The sequence below is a fragment of the Buteo buteo genome, chromosome 1, assembly GCF_964188355.1.
Source record: "Buteo buteo chromosome 1, bButBut1.hap1.1, whole genome shotgun sequence".
Lineage (NCBI taxonomy): Eukaryota > Metazoa > Chordata > Aves > Accipitriformes > Accipitridae > Buteo > Buteo buteo.
Window position 1 is genome coordinate 32,441,402 of NC_134171.1, and position 20,605 is coordinate 32,462,006.

Below are 20,605 nucleotides of genomic sequence, written 5' to 3' on the forward strand. Positions count from 1 at the left end.
GGAAAGAAAAATATTTCAGAATATCTTTTTTGGTTTTGTTTTAAAAAGATTGTATGTTCAAATTGTAAGACTTCTAAACTGGATAGTGCTATAGTAGCTTGTAGTGTGGATGGTCAAACATTGCCTAGATATGAAAGCAGTAGTTTCAAATATTGTATTGGAATGCAACCTCCTGCACAGAGAAAAGTTCTGTGCTTTTGAAAACATCTTCTTAACTTCTTTAAATTTCCATGCTTAATTCTCCTCTGGAATAAGAGCAGACCATTTTACTGAAGTCAACAGGTATGGCTAAATATGCTTCTACTACAAATAACAAAAGCATATGTGGATGTCCTGTTCTGCAAGCACTTTATGCTAAAAAAAAAAGAAAAAAAGAAAAAGACAAAACCAAAACAAAACAAGCCAAAAAAACCCCACCCAAAACCCAAGCAACGTCCCCTCCCCAAACTTCTAACAAACTTTTCAGTACATGAATATTAAAGTCATACAGTTGTCAATTTATGAATCCAACATACTCATCCACTAGTGGCAACTCAAAAGTAGCAATATAGTTGCACAATACGTCTCACCAGGAAAATCTCAGATAACCCTATGCATTACAGAGCATTAGCAGATATAGGACAAACTCGGCCGTATGTTTAATGCTTTTTTTTATTTCTGAGGAACTCATGGAGAATAGAAATGTGCTATGACTCTAGGAATTAGAAATGTATTACTAGATACATCAAAATATGACTTATGAAGGTCAAAATCCAGAGAGAGAGACTACACTGGTCCTAGCAGAAGCACTGCTGTTTTAAACTGTGGAGTGTTCTATCTTTTCTTTTTATATACAGAAAGACACTACTCCACTGTCAACTAGTGAGCACTTCCACCACCTTTATGCAAACAAAGCTTTGAGAACAGCTGGGCAGATAACAGTTTTCACTGAATGCAGATGTTCTTTCAGGTGTACATCTGAAATACAGGCTCGGTAACACTTTGCTGCTATTAAAGATTCCAGATGGAGGCTGTCTCATAGAAGCCCATGGCTCTTACACCCACCTACCCCCTCTTACCAACATCAAAACAGCTACTCTATGTTCTAGGTGAAACACACTCCAAATGGTCAGTAAACTCTAAAAAAATACTAAGAACAACATAAACTTAAAAAACTACCCTAAGTTGACCTAACTAACCCAGTTTCCTTATAAGAGAGATACCATACAGAACAGGCATAATAAACTCCTACTGATTGCTGTCAGTGGTGACAAGCAACAAAGAGATACTTGAGGCAGTAACCATGATGCTTTTGGTTGGGCAAACAAAAAAAATCTAAGATCCCAATGTATTTTCAGCACATATGATTAACCAAAAATATCTGAATAGATAGGGCACAGGTCCACTCACTGCAGTATATACACAAAAGGTATAAATATCTGAAGGAACACTCAAAGAAGAATATACTATGTTTAATTTAAAATCACAAGATTTGTATATAACATGGTAAAGGAAAGAGAACTAAAACTACAAGTTATTACTTGAAGAAACAGGTTACATAGAGTTACTGTGATACTTACCACTGTGAAATTCATAACCTTCAAAATCCATACTGTCATTGCTAAGTTAACAATCATGGTAACCAACAGCAGAAGGACAAAGAAGTATAAGCACCTCTTTCGCCATCCATAAATCCCTACTGGGTAAAACTGAGGATGTTCAGTCCTTGGAAGGCTGTTCTGTTGTGTTGCTAATATATACTGCTCTCGTGTCATCTGGAAAAGAAAGATGTAAGTACAAGTAAGCAAATGAGAGGTCTGTTTTTCATAGATTTTATTACATGAAGATTATTTGAGAACGTATAGATAATCAGTTTCTATGGGTACAGAAGGGATGCATTCATTCAGCATAAACCATATCAATGTTATTTTTACTAGGCATTTAGTAAGAATTTGGTGGGTTTTATTAATTTAAAGAAAACATTTGGTTTGATATTTCAAATTGGATTTGCAATTCAAATTTATCAGCAAGAAACTGTAAAAAATATTAATGTAATCCATGTATGTATCTTATATTCTATTTCTGAAGACTGTTTTATTATCTTGTATGAGGAAAATTTGGTTTTGGAGAAAAAAGCCATGTAACTTTTTTTTGTACTGGTTTTGGCTGAGCTAAAGGTAATTTTCTTCATAATAGCTTGTAGCCAAAACCGGTACACTCTTTCATACAAATAGAAGAAAAATCTATTCTTTCTAAAAATGCATGTCATAAATGAAGTTGTCACTCTTTTATTACACTTAGTAAATTAAATTCATAATTTATGCCATTATACATACACCCATATTTTACACAAAAGGATGCCATTGTTTATACCATATTTTACACAAAAAGAAACATTAAAACCCTTCAAAGCTTTAATTTTGCCCTTTAGGAGATATGGATACTGCCATCATCTGTTGTTTTCCTGAACCAGTTTAAGTTCTAGCATGCAAGCAAGCAGTAACTCTTTGCAAACTGCTTAAGGAAGTTATCATTAATTCTCCTTTAGAGCAAAAATATTTATGTCATCTGATAAGAAACCATTTAACATTTTTTATATCATTAACTTTCTTTTACAGATATTTACATTCATATTCAGCTGTCACATTGCCTTTAGACTGGGAGCTATTAACTTTTCTCCATTACTTAAAAATTAAATTAAAGCAATCTCATTCTGTTTATGTAAAACTACTTCCTGAAACATACCCATTAAAAAGATTGGTTTAATAGGCTTTGTGCTCAGGAGGAGGAAAAAACCCCAAAACACAAAACAAAGAAATACCCAAAACAAATAAACAAAATTGTAAACCAGATAGAATGATCAGTTTTATGCTTAAAAACTGCTTTTATTGTCACTAAAAGAAAGTAAAAAATGCACAAAAATGGGCCAGTTGATTTAATTATAAATAAAAACCAGATTAAATCAATTTGAAGGATCAAACAAATGTTGATTTCATAACATTTTTAAAATGTAAAGCTCAAACATTTTTAGGTAAACATCTGTATTGCTAGATATTTATCCAAATCAAAACTCTTGAGGTTTTACCATGCACTTGTTAGTGAATGTGACATTAATGGCATAAATTAACTCACTGTGAATAATTACAGCTATAAGTCATAGAATACACATTCATATTACAACAATACATATATCACTGAAATAAGTCAAAACAGAAATAATGAATTTATAAAACAGGTTTTAAATAAACTAGTAAAGAGGCATTTTGTAATTTTTATTCTTTTCAATCAGAATTGCTTCTCTTTGCCCATAATTTCAATTAAATGTAACATTTAGCAGGTTATTTACGCAGTAAACCTTTACAAACAGAACTTTCCTCACCTATGTTTCTCAGTCCTCCCAGAGCAAAGCACCAGCAGGCTTCAAGACCTTAGATCACCCCCTTATCATATTCTGGCAGTATTCATCCTAGCTTTGTCTGAATTCCTTAAGAATTCAGAAACTGAATTCACAAAAGGGTTAATCATTTTCCTCCTTATAATGAGTTTCTACATATTTATTTAGCTAGCTATTGTAACAAAATTGTAATGCATGATTACATTTTGAGATTTAAGGTAATTAGTATTTTTTCAACCATTTCCATTGTCTTGTGACCTTAGTTTATATATTACTTATGAGACAATTATTACTATTAAAAATAGTTGAAAAGTCAACTTCTAGATTGTGAGAATGCCAGAAGTAGCATCGCCCCTGAAACTATTAATGTGGCCCCATGAAATACACCCTTTGCAACACAATCATTAAATACAATGTTCTTTTATTCCATCACCACAGGCAGGCATTAGTCAGTTCCCTCAGTGTATACTGTTCAACAGAGTGAGGCCTGGTGATGCAAGTTCTCCCCCTGCAGCCCATGGTTGTCCACAGTGGAGCAGATATCCGCCCTGCAGCCCGTGGAGGACCCCACATGGGAACAGGTGGATGTGCCAGAGTCTGTGACCCTGTGGGAAGCCTGTGCTGGAGTAGGTTCCTGGCAGGACCTGTGACCCCGTGGAGAGCAGGCCACACTGGAGGAGCAGGTTTTCTGGCAGGACTTGTGGCCCCACAGGGGACCCAAGTTGGAACAGTCTGTTCCTAAAGGACTGCAGCCCGTGGAAATGACCCACGTTGGAAAAGTTTGTGAAGGACTGTCTCCTATGGGTGGGACCCCATGCTGGAGCAGTGGAAGAGCATGAGGAGAAAGGAGTAGCAGAGACAATGTATGATGAACTGACCACAACCCCCATTCCTCATCCCCCTGCATTGCTCAGGAGGAGGAGGTAGAGAAAATAGGGAAGAAGGGGGGGGGGGGGAGGTGTTTTTAGGTTTGTTCTTATTTCTCATTTTCCTACCCTCATCTTATCCCTGGGTCCTCCAGGGATTGTTATTGGGCACAGCGCTGCTTAATATCTTCATAAGTGATCTGGATGATGGGGTTAAGTGTACCCTGATGAAGTTTGCAAATGATACCAAACTGAGTGGGGAAGTGGACACTTCGGAAGAGAGAGCCACCCTGCAGGAAGACCTGTGTAGGCTGGAAGAGTGGGTTAACAAGAACCTTATGAAGTTCAACAAAGACAAATGTAAGGTCTTGCACCTGAGAAAACATAATCCAGGAGTGCAGCACAGGCTGGCATCTACCTGGCTGGGGACCAGCTCTGTGGAAAGGGATCTGGGGGTCCTGGAGGACAAGCTCCATATAACTGAACAGTGTGCTGCTTCAGTAAAGAAAGCCAACAGGATGCTGGGTTGCATCAACAAAAGCATCACCAGCAGAGATATCCCACTCTACTCAGTGCTGGTCAGGCCACACCTAGAATACTGTGTTCAGTTTTGGTCCCTGCTATACAAGAAAGATGTGGACAGACTGGAGAGGGTCCAGAGAAGGGCCACAAAGATGATCAAAGGCCTGGGAAGCCTGCCATATGAGGAAAAGCTGAGAGAACTGGGTTTGTTCAGCCTTGAGAAAAGAAGGTTTAGGGGAGACCTTACCACCATGTTCCAGTACTTAAAGGGTGGCTACAAAGGAGATGGATACTCCCTTTTTACAAGGAGTGACATGGAAAAGACAAGGGATAATGGGTACAGGTTATTCCTGGGGACATTCTGATTGGACACGAGAGGAAAATTTTTCACAATGAGAACAACCAGCTATTGGAATAATCTCCCCAGGGAAATGGTGTATTCCCCAACACTGGACACTTTCATGATTCAGTTGGACAGGTTGCTGGCCATCTTGCCTAGACTGTGCTTTTGCCAAGAAAGGTTGATCTTAGAGGTCCCTTCCAACCTGCCTATTCTATGATTCTATTATATGATACTCTTTTATTAACTGGCAATAAGTTAAATTTATTTCCCCAAGTCGAGTCTATTTTGCCCACGATGGTAAGTGCTGAGTGATCTCCCTGTCCTTACCTCAACCCATGAGCCTTTTGTCTTATTTTCTCTCCCCCTGTCCAGTTGAGGAGGGGAGTGATAGAGCATCTTGGTGGGCATCTGGTGGCTAGCCAAGGTCAACCCACCACAATCATCTACAAGCAATTTTTTTCTTAAATCTGTTGAATATTTTTCCAATCAAAAACCAAAATAAACATTTTAATTCTGAAACTGTTTAATATAAAACCAAACAACACCAGCTGCCTTTGGACCTCAGGCGAGTTGGTCAGACCCAAGTCAAGTAACATCAATTCTTCACAACCACCCACAAGGATCAAGGCCTCAGTTTTCTAAGAACTGCACATATATACATAATAAGGAAGCCCAAAGAATTTGCCATTTGCTATGAATATAAAAATATTATGATGATTTTGGCTTTATTTTTTAGAGTTATTAATCTAGCCAGTTACAGTTATTGGCAGCACTCTCACTACTGATTTGTATAAACATGTGAAAAAAATATATTAACTGATTTTTAAACTATTGAAAACCAAAACAAAACCTAGCTGGTCTGGTAATTAGTACCTGGAGATGTTAAAACTATTAAGATAAAAAACACAGAAATGTTTGATAAATATCTCCATTTAGTATCATGTTTTTATCACCAGTAACTGAAAAGTTACTAGACCATATCTACATAACTTCAGATAAGTATTTTTAACTGAGTAGGAACTGCTGTGAGCTCTGTATTTTTGTGAATCATGAAAAGGCAAAGAAATTTCAGAACACTAGAAGGACAAGTTATTAAAATATTTTTTTAAAAGTGACTTGCATGAGCTTTGCTAAACTGTGCAATATAACAGAACATCTTTCAAAAAAAGGTCACACCTAAAAAAAAGTTTTTGCCAAGAATTCTGATTGATAAAGTGCACATATACTTTATATATAAAAAATACAGACAGACAGGTATTTATGAATATATATATATATATATGTAGGTCAGAAATTCATACAAATATAGACACAAACTTTTGATGACTGAATTGCTCTTTCATCCTACTGAACTTTCAAAATCCATTATAAAAATATACATTCTAAACTAGGTGACTGACAGATCTTATTGATGAGGAATTATTAAATGGACGTTTAAAAAAATCTGACTGTGGTATAAGCTTAATGCTATTCCATTATTCAGGTCTTGTAAATATGAAATGACTGGTGACAACATTTCAAGATGAGACAAGAGCTATGGTTTAGAAGTTTACCTGGGTTTATGACATTAGGATGCTTGAGGGTCTCAAACCAAAAGTAATTAAATTACTGAAGTGCTCTGTTAAATAATTCAAGGGTTTCAATGTTAGCATCTTAAACTGGTAAACTCCATGGTGCACATATGCATATATACAAAAAGGCATAAGCAATCCAGAGCCACATGCTAAAGAAATTAAAAATAACTCCTGTGTTCTGATAATTGATGACATTTCTAATTCAAAATCAAAGTAATATGGGATACACTATTAAGTAACTACAAAGACATTAAATCAGTTCTTACACTGCACTGAACAAGTATCATAAACAAGATAATGGAAACTATCATAGCACTGCAAACTATTTAGTTGTGTCACAACTGTACGTGAAAATATTTTGCAACTTTTAATTTTCATTTTTGGTTACTTCTATACTTTTTTTTTTCTATACCATAAAAAATATGATTGTGCATATTCACTAGGGATAGGTGAATCCTAGTAAGCACACAGCATGAAATCTAGATCACAATCAAGCCAATGACCTTTAAACTATTGATATTTTAGGGCTATAATGTACTATTGGAACAGGTATCTTAGACTTATGAAAGTAATTCAAGAATGGAGCAGAGACATTTTACATTTTCAAAGTTTAATTTAGGCTTTGGGAAAGTCTTTTACAGAGGTAAATTTTCAAACTGGAAAAATGAAAGAGCAAATGAACTAAATCTAGAGGGTGAGATTTTTGGTATAATTCCTGAAGTTAGGGTAACAATCTACTTAAGTGTTAACAAAAACTGTTTCGAACATAATTATGCCTTGCATATCATTCTCTAGACAAATATAAATTTGTCTTAATGGCTAACGGCTCTTGTCTAAGTGCCACAAAAGAAGAATCAGATTCAAAACTAAGGAATAAAATAAAAGGATCATTGTTCTTAATTAAAAACGGTTAGTCAAACAGAAGAAACAATCCAATATTTGCTGTTAACATCTGGGCAGGCAATTTGACTTTCAGTTTACTGATTTTTCTGAAACAAAATTATATTATTTTGTATATTTTGAAGACAAAATAGGATTTTTAGTTCTGGATCAGCTCTACATATGCTCTAAAACTATGTGATTCCATCCATCTTAAATTTTTTAAAAAGTCACCCAGAAACACAAGTAAATGTGTTAAAGGGTAGTGTTTTTACCATTCTGCACCAAAAAAAAAAAAAAGAGAAGTGGTAGAAGATACATTTTCATGCAATAATCTTAAATGGTGGGGTGGGGTGCCATACGGTAATGCCATCCCAGTAAGGCAATTCAAAAATTCTCTGTGGTTGACTGAATACAAACCAAGATTAATGCAGTAGCTTCTCCATGACACACTGAGGAGCTCTTAGGAAGATCACCTCTCTTGCATGTGCATCCAGCTGCTAAAACAGGTGGAAGGCCAAACTGGGCACAATACCTTTGATCAAAGCACAAGAAGCTTTAAGAACTGAAGATGACTACAGAAAAGTATGATTATACTTAACAGAAACAGCAGAAGTTATCAGAGGTCTTTTACACAGGTTGCTATGGCTTCTACATGTTTGAAAATCAGGTGGTCTAATAAAAAACTGGTATCTCAGTGGGGATGAGGGAAGGTAGGACAGAAGAAAGAAACTTCATAAATGATTTGCCAGGATAACTACAATTTTCTTCAGATCTAAACCAAGCATTCTTCTCTCATAATTAATGCTGGGACTCCAGTGGTTTTCCTATCCCAAATCTACGTCTCAAGCAAGCAAAGCTCTTTACAACAAACATTTGTGTCAGCATTGTATATACGAAGAATGGAAGATCAGGGAGGGAAAGAAAGAAACTTCTCCACAGACAACAAGCAAGCTAGTGAAAAACTGAAGAACTGAACTGCTTAAGTCTCATTCCACTGCCTTCCATTTGGCATTGCTTTCAGGGTTTTTTACTGTTTTAGAGGAAATACAAGTTTGGGGGCATTACAATAAGAACTGGTCAAAAGTTAGTTTTTCTAGTTCATGTTCTCTCCCAATTTCATTTTAGCTTTCTGAGAATATCAAGTTGAAGGTCTCAAGAGCTCCACAATCCCTGCAGCAAATGCTATAACTCAGATTGCTTAGAGACCCACAGCGCTCTCTAATCTTACCCAGATTTTCTGCTAGCTTCAGTTAATAGGTTTCACTTGACAGTCCTTGCTATTAACCAAGCTTTCATACTCCTACCTTTGAGAAAAATATTATTAACATTTTTTTAAAGTGTTTAATAAAGCCTGCCTGCATTCCCAAGGGTGTAGAACAGAAAAAACAGACTGAGTATGTATGAAACATCAACACAATGATTAAAAGTGATTTGAAATTTTCAGTGAAGACTGCTCTTATTGCGAGCATGTCAATTCATTGAAATTTATCCATTTGAACTAACTCCCAATAAAATGGAGATGGATGTCATCAGACATTCACCCATAACTTGGGGTGGCAGAAAAACTAATTTTTTATTTATTTTTTTTTTAAGGAACTTCCAGCATCTTTTACAACATTCAACATTTAGAACGTCAACACAATTATTTTATTTGCTATATTTATATATGAAACAAAAATAAAGGCATTACTTCTTTCCATGACTATTCTATTGAGACTTCAAGTTTTTTTGTGATATTTCATAATAAAAAAGAATTACCGACATAGGTATATCAGGACTTAAGTAAGAAAATAACCTTAATGGTTGTAGAAATATATCTCTGGGAATGATTTGATAAGTGTTATATTATAAATGGAAAATTTTTATTTAAAGCTACAAGCAATTATCAAGTCTGACAAGATATTATCATAGCAAATACTTAGCTATATTAACAAAAACTAAGAAATCAACATCTAATTTGACAGATACGAATCTGAAACTGTTTACTACTCACATCATGAAACAGATAAGCCAAAAACCAATATGATTTTTGTCACCTCAGGTATTGTAACTGTAGCCCAGCACATGACACTGCTTCTAGACGTTATTATTACTGATTGATTCTCTGTACATTATTTTCTTAATTCATAGACAGAATGAAAAACAAAGGAATTTTAAAATATAAAAATACAGTATGACAGCATCTAGACCAATAATGGTTTGGGTTGGTAAAGAACATGTTAACAATCAGAAGAGCTGTAGAGGTGAAGAGATAGAAACAAAACTATAGCTAGCAGGGAAAATTCTTCACATCAGCATTTAGAGGGGAAAAAAAAAAAAAAAAGGCAATCTGCTCATAACTAGCCATAGCTCAGGTCATCATATAGATGATTTACCAGAACCAGCTGGCTCTCTCCACTCACCCTGACAGTAACATGGCCTCTGGCCAGCAGCTCATGCTGTGGACAGCTCTCTTTTTGTATAACACTACAGCAGGTCATTCATTTTGCTTCCACTCCACGCAGTATGTGGCATTAATTAAGCTTACAGTTGAAATATTATTTTACTGTTTTCTTTATAGACTTAAGCCGGAAGTTCACCATACGTAGTGAAAAATGTATCACACGGAGCAGGAAGTGCTATAAGAACCGTAAGATTTCTTATACAGCAAATACACAAATACTTAGTACATTACACCCCAACCCCAATTCTAAAATCAAGAGTTGGGATGAAATTAATGAGTTCATTACAACAATAAATACAAAGATGGCACGCAAGTGGCTTGTATCTATTGAAAAGGCCTTATGAATAAAAGGATGGATTTTCTTGGAAAGCTATATACAAAGCTCTTGCTGTCACTTCCAGCATGTGTTGAGAACTAAATTGTTTCTTCTCTTCTGCAAGGGTTTGGTACTCTACAATTTATTTCCAAAAATAATAGAAAAAGACGTTATCGTCCTGAGTTAGTGGGGACCATATTAACTACTGTGAATAGACTGACAAGGTAGCACATCTACATTCTTAGAGAATTAAATATTGAAGGAAGAGAGCAGCTTCCTCTGAAAACATCTTTATCTGGGATACACCTGACACCTGTAAAGTCTCCTCTTCACAGTATCAGCCATTCAAGCCTTTCTAAAGGCAGCCAAAAGCATGTCAGCAACTGACCCTGGTATAAATGGTCATTGGGCCACAAAGTGTTGGCCAGATATGATAAAAGCACATCACTTTATTGTACATTACTAGCAACAGAAATCAGTGTAAATCCTTTTTGCCCTGATGACCATTTTACATTTGTCAGATTTAATTTTTTTTAATGTTTAGTACAACTAGGATCAATCACTATTAAAACTGCTACAGTAACTCAAAAGCATTTGAAGAGTGTAGTCCTTCTGAGACCTGCACTAGGGTATGTCACAGAATCACAGAATGCTTGAGGTTGGAAAGCATCTCTAGAGGTCATCTAGTCCAACCCCCTACTCAAGCAGGGCCACCTAGAGTAGGTTGCTCAGGACCATGTCCAGACAGCTTTTTAATATCTCCAATAATAGAGACTCCACAACCTCTCTGGGCAACCTGTGCTAGTGGTCAGTCCCACTCGCAGTAAAAAAGTGTTTTCTGATGTTCAGACAGAACCTCCTGTGTTTCAGTTTGTGCTTACTGACTCTTGTCCTGTCATCAGGCATCACTGAAAAGACTCTGCCTCCATCCTCTTTGCAGCTTCCCTTCAGGTATCTGTATGCATAGATAAGATCCCCCCCTTGAATCTTCTTTTCTCCAGGTTAAACAGTCCCAGCTTTCTCAGTCTTTCCTCATAGGAGAGATGCTCCAGTCCCTTAATAATTTTCATGGCCCTTCACTGGACTCTCCAGTATGTGCATGTCTCTCTTGTACTGGGGATCCCAGAACTGGACACAGTACTCCAGTTGTGGCCTCACTGGTGCTGAATAGAGGGGAAGGATCACCATTCTCAACCTGCTGGAAACACTACTTCTGATGCAGCCCAGGATACTGTTAGCCTTCTTTTTGGCAAGGGTACATTGCTGGCTCATGTCCTGTCTTCTACTGAAAAATACTCCTAGTTAGGCTACAGACACAGACCACTTCTTTTTAAAAAGCACTTAATCCTAAAATTAATCTCTTCAGGTACTGATTACTGAGTAGAAAGTACTTACATTAAGTAGGCCCTCAGTCAAGCTCTAGGGACCACTAAGATTTTGGCAAAACTTTGTGCTTCATATTTTATATTGGTTATGGCTAGGCAACAACCTAGTCAGTACCACATTACAGTGAAAGATCATTCAGGGGAGGCTTCACTCGTTCAGTCTTCAGTCTCCAACTTGAAAAACTTACTTCCAGACTGACTACATAGGGTGACCCAAATAATTCTGCCTGGAAGAGGTGCCAAATCTGAGGGACATCAAGATTCTAATCTGAGAGTCTGATGTCTTTTTGGTTCAGACATGGATTTTTTTCCCTGGACACTTTCAGAAACAGAGGTGTAACTGTACTCAAAACTCCAAAATCATGTTTCTTAAGCAACACATTTTGAAACCCCTTTGCATCCCTGACAATCTAAAGGAAAGAATGTGCAAATAACTTCACCATCAAGCTGTACATAAAGTCAGTTGATTACATAATTTACATGTTTTGAAGTTTAGTAATTCAGAAGAATCTGTTTTTCCTTCTTGGCCACAAAGAACAGTTTTGACATCAGTGTCAACAAGGCTTAAGTCATCATGTCTTTACTGACAATTTTCTCGGCTTTACGTTGTCAATTAGAATTCCATTTTTTTGCTAAATCAATACAATTAGATTACTACAGAGACTTCATTACAGCCACAGGCAGGACAGCAGCTGAGGTACACAATTTTCTCCCTATGATGCCAGTACTCACTAAACAGTTATTGAAACAATTGTCTATAAAAGGACAATAAATGTTTGCATCTTGAATACTGTTCTCCAATAAAATTATCACTTCATAAAAACAGATACCAGTGAGCTGATACTATTACCATTATTACTTAGTGAGAACATTTATGGCTCTTCTGTGTTTAACGTATTTAATTGTAATGTTCACGGCACAATGAAGTTCACAGACCATTAACAAGAATAATCAATCATGTAATGAATAGAATCATATTTTTCCCACTATTCTGTGACTTGAAATGTTTTTAAATTGTAATGTGCTACACTGAATTCTTCAGGAAGCTGGATTCAAATACAACTCAGTCTATGATGTTTCCTAGTAATATGCTTTTTAAGTTACATTTTCAATAACCAGAACAATTCCAGTATACTTGCAGTGTATTTTTTTAAAAGAAGCTGTAGTTTCAAAAGCTTACTCATTACTTCACTTTAGTCAGCTTTATATCATCTAAACTTGCATGTTGTGTTTTAGAATAACTTTTGAGGTGTTCTGTCTAGCTACACTGCCAACATAGTATATTACAAGGTTAACCTTAATTAAACTAGGTGGGATCACAGAAGCAGTATAGTAGTAGCAACATAAAATTCAGTATAGCTGAGTTGCCTTAGAGGAAAACAGATACCTGAGGAGACAAGCAGATGATGAGTAGACTGCTGAAAGATACACCAGCATACAGCCCTAGCACTTGTTATAGATCTCTAGACTTTATCTTAAATATTCCTACTACTAGATAAACCAATTAAATTTGTCTTAATGAAGAGATTCTAAAAGTCTATTAAAATAGCAACAAAATCAGGAAAAACGCAGTAAATAATTAGATTTCAGTTTAAAAACCACCACTTTTCTTTTAATCCTGGTGGGCTTCCATCCCTGTTGCTTAACATATCTCAATAAGGCAGGGCATGTCCACAAGCACTGTGACCAGCACACTACATCTTCTGCTCAGCTCCCTCTCTTAAGGCCTCTGAGAAGATAAGATGGACAACATCTTTGTTAAGAATATTCCATGAGGAGAAAACCTGGCAACCACATCAATGGAAGATGGCAGGAACAATATTTCAGTAGCTTCACACAAACTGGCACTAGCTTCCTCTGTGAGTGATATGTTTGGTTAAATCAGTTCTAGCAGATGATGACATAGAAAAGTGTAATCTTCAAGAGCCAGGAAAGAAGTTTTAAGAGTGGCAGATTCACCAAGGGAAACAAACTCAGCTGGACTGAAAGAAACAGGTGGAATGAACACCTGAATTATGAGAGGAAATGTCCTCTTTAACTAGCTTGTTCCTACCTGTAGGTTGAAGTCTAAAATTCACCTGTTGGGGTAATCGTGTAGTCCACCATCAAAGAACAGGAAAGAGATGGGAAATGTGAACCAAATAATGGCTTGCTAGAAAGATGAAGAACAAGCTTCTAAGTACTGTTCCTTTTCTCCTTATTTGCATACACATGTAGTGCAACTCTGCTGTATGGCAGGGAAACAAATGCTTGTAGATCTAAAGTCACAAGAATGTCTTTTCTGGCCTAACAAGTACATCTCTGTTAATTCAAATTAAAAATACATGGACCAGATATTAAAGAGCACAGAACGAGCTGCACTGGGTAAGTGCTATGATATGAAGGACAGGAATATGCCTTAAAAAGACAATGATTACATTTTGGGTTTGACTTGTACTTGTTGAGCTGCTTCTGTGATTTAAGTAGGCAACAAGACTGTGTCCCAAAGTGACACCGAGCTTTTACTTCCCCAGTTTAATCTTAATGTGACTCTGATGACCTCAGATTCAATATGAACCAGATTCCCCATCCTTTCATAAGATTTCTTAATTGATAATAATTATAATGATATCAATATGCAAACAAAGTCTTGGTCTTACAAGAACATAAGCATAGATCAAATCTTACTGCTATCCACAGCTCTAAAAATATAAACCATATTTCTCCTGTCTGCCTGATAGAGTACAGTCAGAAAATAGCAGAATTTATCTTAATAGAAGAAGATAGATCATACTGCCAGAATTAGACTAAAAAATTACATATATATATAGTAATCTCTCATTTTATAGCACCTACCAACATGGGGTCCTGCTCCAGTCTAAAAGAACAAAATTTAAAAATTATAACAGCAGGTGCGTTTTACCATGGGACAAATATTTACATTTTCATAACTACCATTGTGCTGAGATAACACTCATGAACCTAATACTTAAAATACTCTGACAGTATTTTAATGAAATTGCACTGATTGAAATGGGTGGAGAAACAAACAGAAAATAAATACAGATTTCAGTTATTAATCTATAATTTGACCATGTATTTCAGATGATACCGTAAAACAATGGAGAACACCCAAGCTGTTTGTGTAGACACCAGGAATCTAAGATGAAATTAGAGGTCCATTGCTTAAGTTTACATGTTTTTAATTTAATATGATATATAGGACCAAGTCCCTAATTTGTTTCCCTTTTTGTCTTCAGCATTTCCTCCCTTACATTAAGGTCCCTCACCTTCCTTGTTACTAATGGATGTAACTGTTCCCTGTGATTAGTAGTCTCATAATTTATAAATGTGGTTTCACAGTGATGGCCTGTACCTGTGCCTGTCTCTTTACAAACAACCCGCATGGCATTTTAATATTGTAACAAAAGTCTTCTCATTTTTCCAACACCCACATGACCAATGACATCTGTCATGACCCACTGAGAAGGGGAGGGTGAGTGACTCAGATTTGCAAATCCCCAGCGGTGTGGACTAAGGTGAGACCACTCTCAAGGTCCATATACAAACGTTTATTAGATTCCCTCTGCGGACCTTCCCCCTCCTCCCCCCTTATCTTTACAAGGTTTCACCTCTAGCCATTGTTCATGCTTTCCTCAGGCTGCTTCTCTCAATCTTTGTTTCAAGGAGTTACAAGTCATCTCCTACTACATCTCACACAAAAAATCCCATACCAACAGATGCTGAACGTGAACTGCAATTTCTAAAACTTTCAAGTAAGAGTAACCTTCAGAATCACCTTCCTCAATGATCTGAAAATAGCATTACAAATACAACAGTGGAGTAACATCAGCTTTTTTATTACATGAAATTTGGAATTATTGTTTGCTGCACTTTTAAAACTATCTTTAATAACTAAAGAATTCAGTTCTATGTTTTAAGAAGTGAAAGAACTTTGATTTTCTTTTCAGATTTTGGTTGATATTTTGGAAAGAAACATAACAGGTATGTTTGAAAGCTCCTAAATGACTTAAGATCCCAAGGTTAAAAACATTTTGACAATATTTTCAAAACCTATTTTAAATGTGGTTGACAGTGTTAAAGGCATAATATTCCTTTGGAAAAAAAGATCTAAACTCCTAAATCACTGTGGCAAAATTTTCACCTTGGAAATTTTTTTCATCAAAAATGGAAGCACATGCTTTATTTTATTCTTATAATTATCTTCACATTTTCACTTTCTCCATGCTATTTCTGTTTGCATTTTCTTCTTCCAGAAAATGCATGCAGAAGTACATTCATTCCCTAACAGTCAGCCTGTTCAGATTTAGCAGGATACAATGCACTGATGATGGAAGCTCAGCCACACAAGAGTTGTTTCCTTATTGAACAGGGGTTCCAAGAACTTGCTAATAATGAAGATAGTTAATATGTAATGATGAAATGTCACATTTCTGCCAGGCACATTTACACATTAACTAGCTAAGTTGGCAGTACTGAGCCAATCTTTTGCCTTTTCTTCTTTTTTTTTTTTTTTTTTTTTTTTTTAAGCAATCACAAGGATGGTGCCAACATCATGGGTTAAACAATAGAACTGAACTCAAATAATTTCTGGGGCAAAATCTCAAATCCTTTCAAATGACTGTGGGAAATCTAGAGAGATTTAGGTGGTCATCTATATCTCATCTTTACTGCATTCAACTACTTTTAGTTCTTTACTGAAGGGAATTGGGCTAAATCCTTTGACAGTCTAATGCAGGTGGAGGTTTTTCCCCACTTTCCCGAAATGAGTAATGCAAATTAAATGAGACTCACGATACACATAATGTGTTCTCCTTGCTATGAAAAGAAAAAAAGAATCAGTATACCTTGATGAAGAGATAACTGACTGGAATTGAACAAACAAAGCCTTCTTTTTATACGAAGAAGAGACTGAAGGAGTATCCAGTGCCTATGCCATTTTGTCTTAAAAGATACTTGTAAGCACTGTTGGAAGAATGGAATTAATAATAACTGTTCTTCTCTGGAACTATACTGAGCCAGGTTTATGAATAGCCAGTGTGCAGCTGCCTGTCCCTGCAAGAAGCTAGGGTCGGCAAAATGGAAAATTGACAAACACGAAACACTCGGTTTGTTGGGGACTGTGTACTCAGATGTCATTACTCAATATGATTCTTGTGAACAGGATATTCAAGGGAGATTAGATACAGCAAAGAGAGACAAACTCCTTAATGATCTGGAAGAAGAAAAAGAATGGAAAACAAAGATTTTTGAAGATGCTAGTGTGGAGACAACTATAAAAAGACAGAACAATGAGCAGATGTCCTCCAGAAGTCCATTTTAGCCCTACAAGTGATTCAGACTGGAAGTTATAACTCATTAGATATCCATGGAAAAAGGGGAAAAGCCTACTTAATGAACTGTGAGAAAGACTGGCATGACCCAATCAGTACAGCTATGCAAAGGAAGAATGTATGGGAAGAAAAGAAGAAAAACACCAAAAAAAAGGAGAAGGGACAGAACTGTGGTTCAAAAAAGCAACAAATTTTGCTGTAAAAAAAAAAGAACTGGGAAAGAAGCCAAACATTCACTGTTAAAATTGACAAAAGTAAGCTAATTCTCTGTGTATTTTGGGAAGGCAGCTAACGCATCAGCAGAAAACACCTTTGCATACCCTAGATATTGGCTGTGACTGTCAAGAAGCAATAAGAAACTCTTACTGAGCACAATCTAGGAAATTCATGAAACTTCCACAGTCAGCCAAAATCCTCAGCAACACAACAACAACAACAACAAAAAGGGAAGAGATATTTCTTCAATAGTTTGCCTTTAGCACTCTATCACACGTCTTATCAATAAGCAAAAGCCTCTGCAGTTTGCCTTAGTTAAAAGTCTGTCAGATTAATAAACAACATATGCTATTCTTCAGAGTTAATTTGACTAGTGTAAGCTCACTAGTAATTAAGAGTCATTCATGAACACTCTCACCAGCATCTCAACATGAAGGATAAACTTTGTAAGCGTGGCAGAGACAAGATGCTGGAAGCACAGTGGAACCAGAAAAGAATCTTCCATTTGATCAAATTCCTATATTTCACCCATGTTTGTATCAATGAATCAAGCCTTCTGATCAGAGACATTCATAATAGTTCCTCTCTTATTTGTAGTGATTAACAATGTATAAAAGCAGAGTTTGCAAAAATCCAATTCAGCATACTAAAATTCTTTCTCTATATTGTATTTCTGATAAGGAATATTCTCTACAATGAATTCCTAGATTTTTTTATTTCTGATCAACACACTTACTGATAGTTGATATTAAAGTCTGAAAATAGAGCTCTAACACTTAAGAAAATTCCTACTGCATTGATGCATTTTTCCCCAGCAACACTCATTTTTGGTGGATGCATCCTATTTCTTGGTCTATTATCTTGTCTTTATGCAAACTTGTGGTGATGCAACCTTTGAAGACTTCCTGCTTCCAGACATTAATGGACTTATGATCTTGATTTAAGATGCTAGGGCAATTCCACAGTAAACCCCAGCTCTATGGAAAGCTAAATCCCTGCTAACTTCAGCATATTATTGAGGCAGTTATCCCTTTATAGAAAAGGAGCTCATCATTGCCCTAACACTAGTCATTCCTTCCACTCCCAAGCTCTCCACTATCTGCTAAAGCAACAAGGAACGTAGCATTTTTAGGGTTCCAAAGCTTTCCATTCTTTGCAACAACATAATAAAGAAACACACTGAAAATAATAAATGCTTATAATTTTCTTGACTCAGCTTCCTTAGTTATCTGAAATATTTTAGGCATTCTGATCAGAGTCCTCTTAGAAATTAAATATGCCACTTCTTATTTCTCCTCTCCAAACTGTGTCTTCCCCTTCAGAGCAAGGCATCTTTTTCTTTGGCATGGATTCATTTCAAGGATTTTATAGGCAACACCAGTTGCAAACACCAAATTCCTCAGGCAAGTGAGTCACACAGAAACAATATTTTTCTACTGGAACAAGCACTGGGTAAGTATTTTACAGTGTGACAAAATGAATCTCTGTGTCTTTCTAAATCTCTATGTACCATGTGACAGACTACATGACATACTATGTGACATTCACAACACAGAGACTTAATAAAACAGAATGATTCTCCACTGTACATTTGTTCAGATTAACCGAATAGGATGTTTGACAAATGCCATGTATCCAGCCCATGTATATCTACGTTGTTAAGAGAACTGCTTTCTTGGACACCTGCAATGGTACTTTGGAGCTGAAGAAGTACAAAAATCTGTCCTCTTTATAGTTCTGTAAAATATTAGGGATTTAACTGTTAATGTGAGAAATCTCGTTATAATATTTGGTGACCCTATAATTTGCTGTTGGATTATGACCACCATTTCTAAATCATGGCCTGGGTCTGAGTCCCATGCAACATGACTTAAAACAACACTGTTTCCAAAAACAATCTCCTTCTGCTTTACTTCTAAAACGGCTACTGAAATTGCTTTCTTTATTCGGCTTCCCATCTCTTCAAGTAACCCATGATGAGGCTTAAAAGCCATTTCGGTCTTTATTTACTTCTTCTAGCATTCAGATTTAAAAAGACTAATTTGCTGGATACATAATCAGCATTTTGTCAAGCAGGATTACATGCAACTAAAGAATCAGCATCCTCACTATCTAATTGCAAAAACTACTGGAGGCTATCACAAACCATACCATACTGCAAAACTTAAAAGTCACATCTCTTCAATCTTGGCTTTTCTAGCACAATTAAATAACAAAATATAGTATTTAATAACAAACTCCATGACATTCCATCATCCTCTTTGTAGAAAGACAGAAATAAAAAACATTAGCCTAAAAATGCATTACTGGAAGGTACACTGATAACCGAAAAATACAGTCCAAAACTTTTAAATACATACTATAGTATTCTATATATATCAAAGTTCTTAATAAACTAATTTAATTTCCTGAACTGAGACAGTAGTTAACACAAAGAGGAATCTGGAACATGCAGAAGCATCACTCTAATCTTATCACTCTGATGACACAAGGAAAATTGCTGTCCTTTGTACAATAGTTAACTACTAATAATTAATAGACATAGCTTTTATACAGCAGTTACATCAGGAAACTCATATTACCTGAACAAATACTTAAAATGGTGCTACAGTTGTAGAATCAGAGTGAATAAGCAGGTAGATTGTGTTTTTAAAAATTAGAACAGAACATTTTAAAGTTTAATACTATATAAATACAGAAAAGAAGTTGCCTAGCAAAATCTCACTGACTAATCAATGAGATAATATTTTCTTGAAGCTTTGATTTTATTTGGTTGGGATTTGTTTGATGCATGATATAAATACATCACTGGGAACAGGAATCTATTTGGTGAGCATCAACCTGTTGTGCAATCTTACACAACAGTAAGCCTCCAAATGAATAATCAGCACAGTACCACTATGATTCTGAATTCCTGGTTTTGCTTGTGTTTTTTTCAATTTATAACTCATGAGAGATTATGAAAAATAGTTCTTATGAAGTCAGGTAAAAGAATAGTTAAGAGAGGCTGAAGAAATACAAATCAAGCATAGGAAATATACATCTCAGGGAATTATAGGAATTAATTATATATTAACATATATACTGAGCTTTCCATGAAGAACAGTGGAGTAGGCCTACAAAAGTAAACTGCTACATACATGATTAATTTAGAGGGGGTTGTCTAGCAGAAATGTTGGTCTACAAATCATGATCCTTTCAGAAAGTATTTATTAACTGAGGAAAAAGAGTTAAAAAGTAAACACTTCACATACCTGTTTCAACTCTGTTTCAAAGAATAATACACTTCCTAATGAAATGCAAAATGGAAATCAACCTAAAAATTAACAATAGAACTAAGAACAATATGCAA

General features: G+C 35.9%; 1 protein-coding gene across 1 annotated transcript in view; it reads right to left on the reverse strand.

Annotated features, from left to right (window-relative positions):
• Positions 1–20,605, reverse strand: part of SGCZ (sarcoglycan zeta) — a 522,780-nt gene that overhangs the window by 228,867 nt on the left and 273,308 nt on the right. Inside the window, exon 2 of the mRNA XM_075026628.1 lies at positions 1,560–1,754. Coding sequence (XP_074882729.1) covers positions 1,560–1,754 — 195 coding nt within the window. The remainder of the gene's footprint in view (positions 1–1,559; positions 1,755–20,605) is intronic.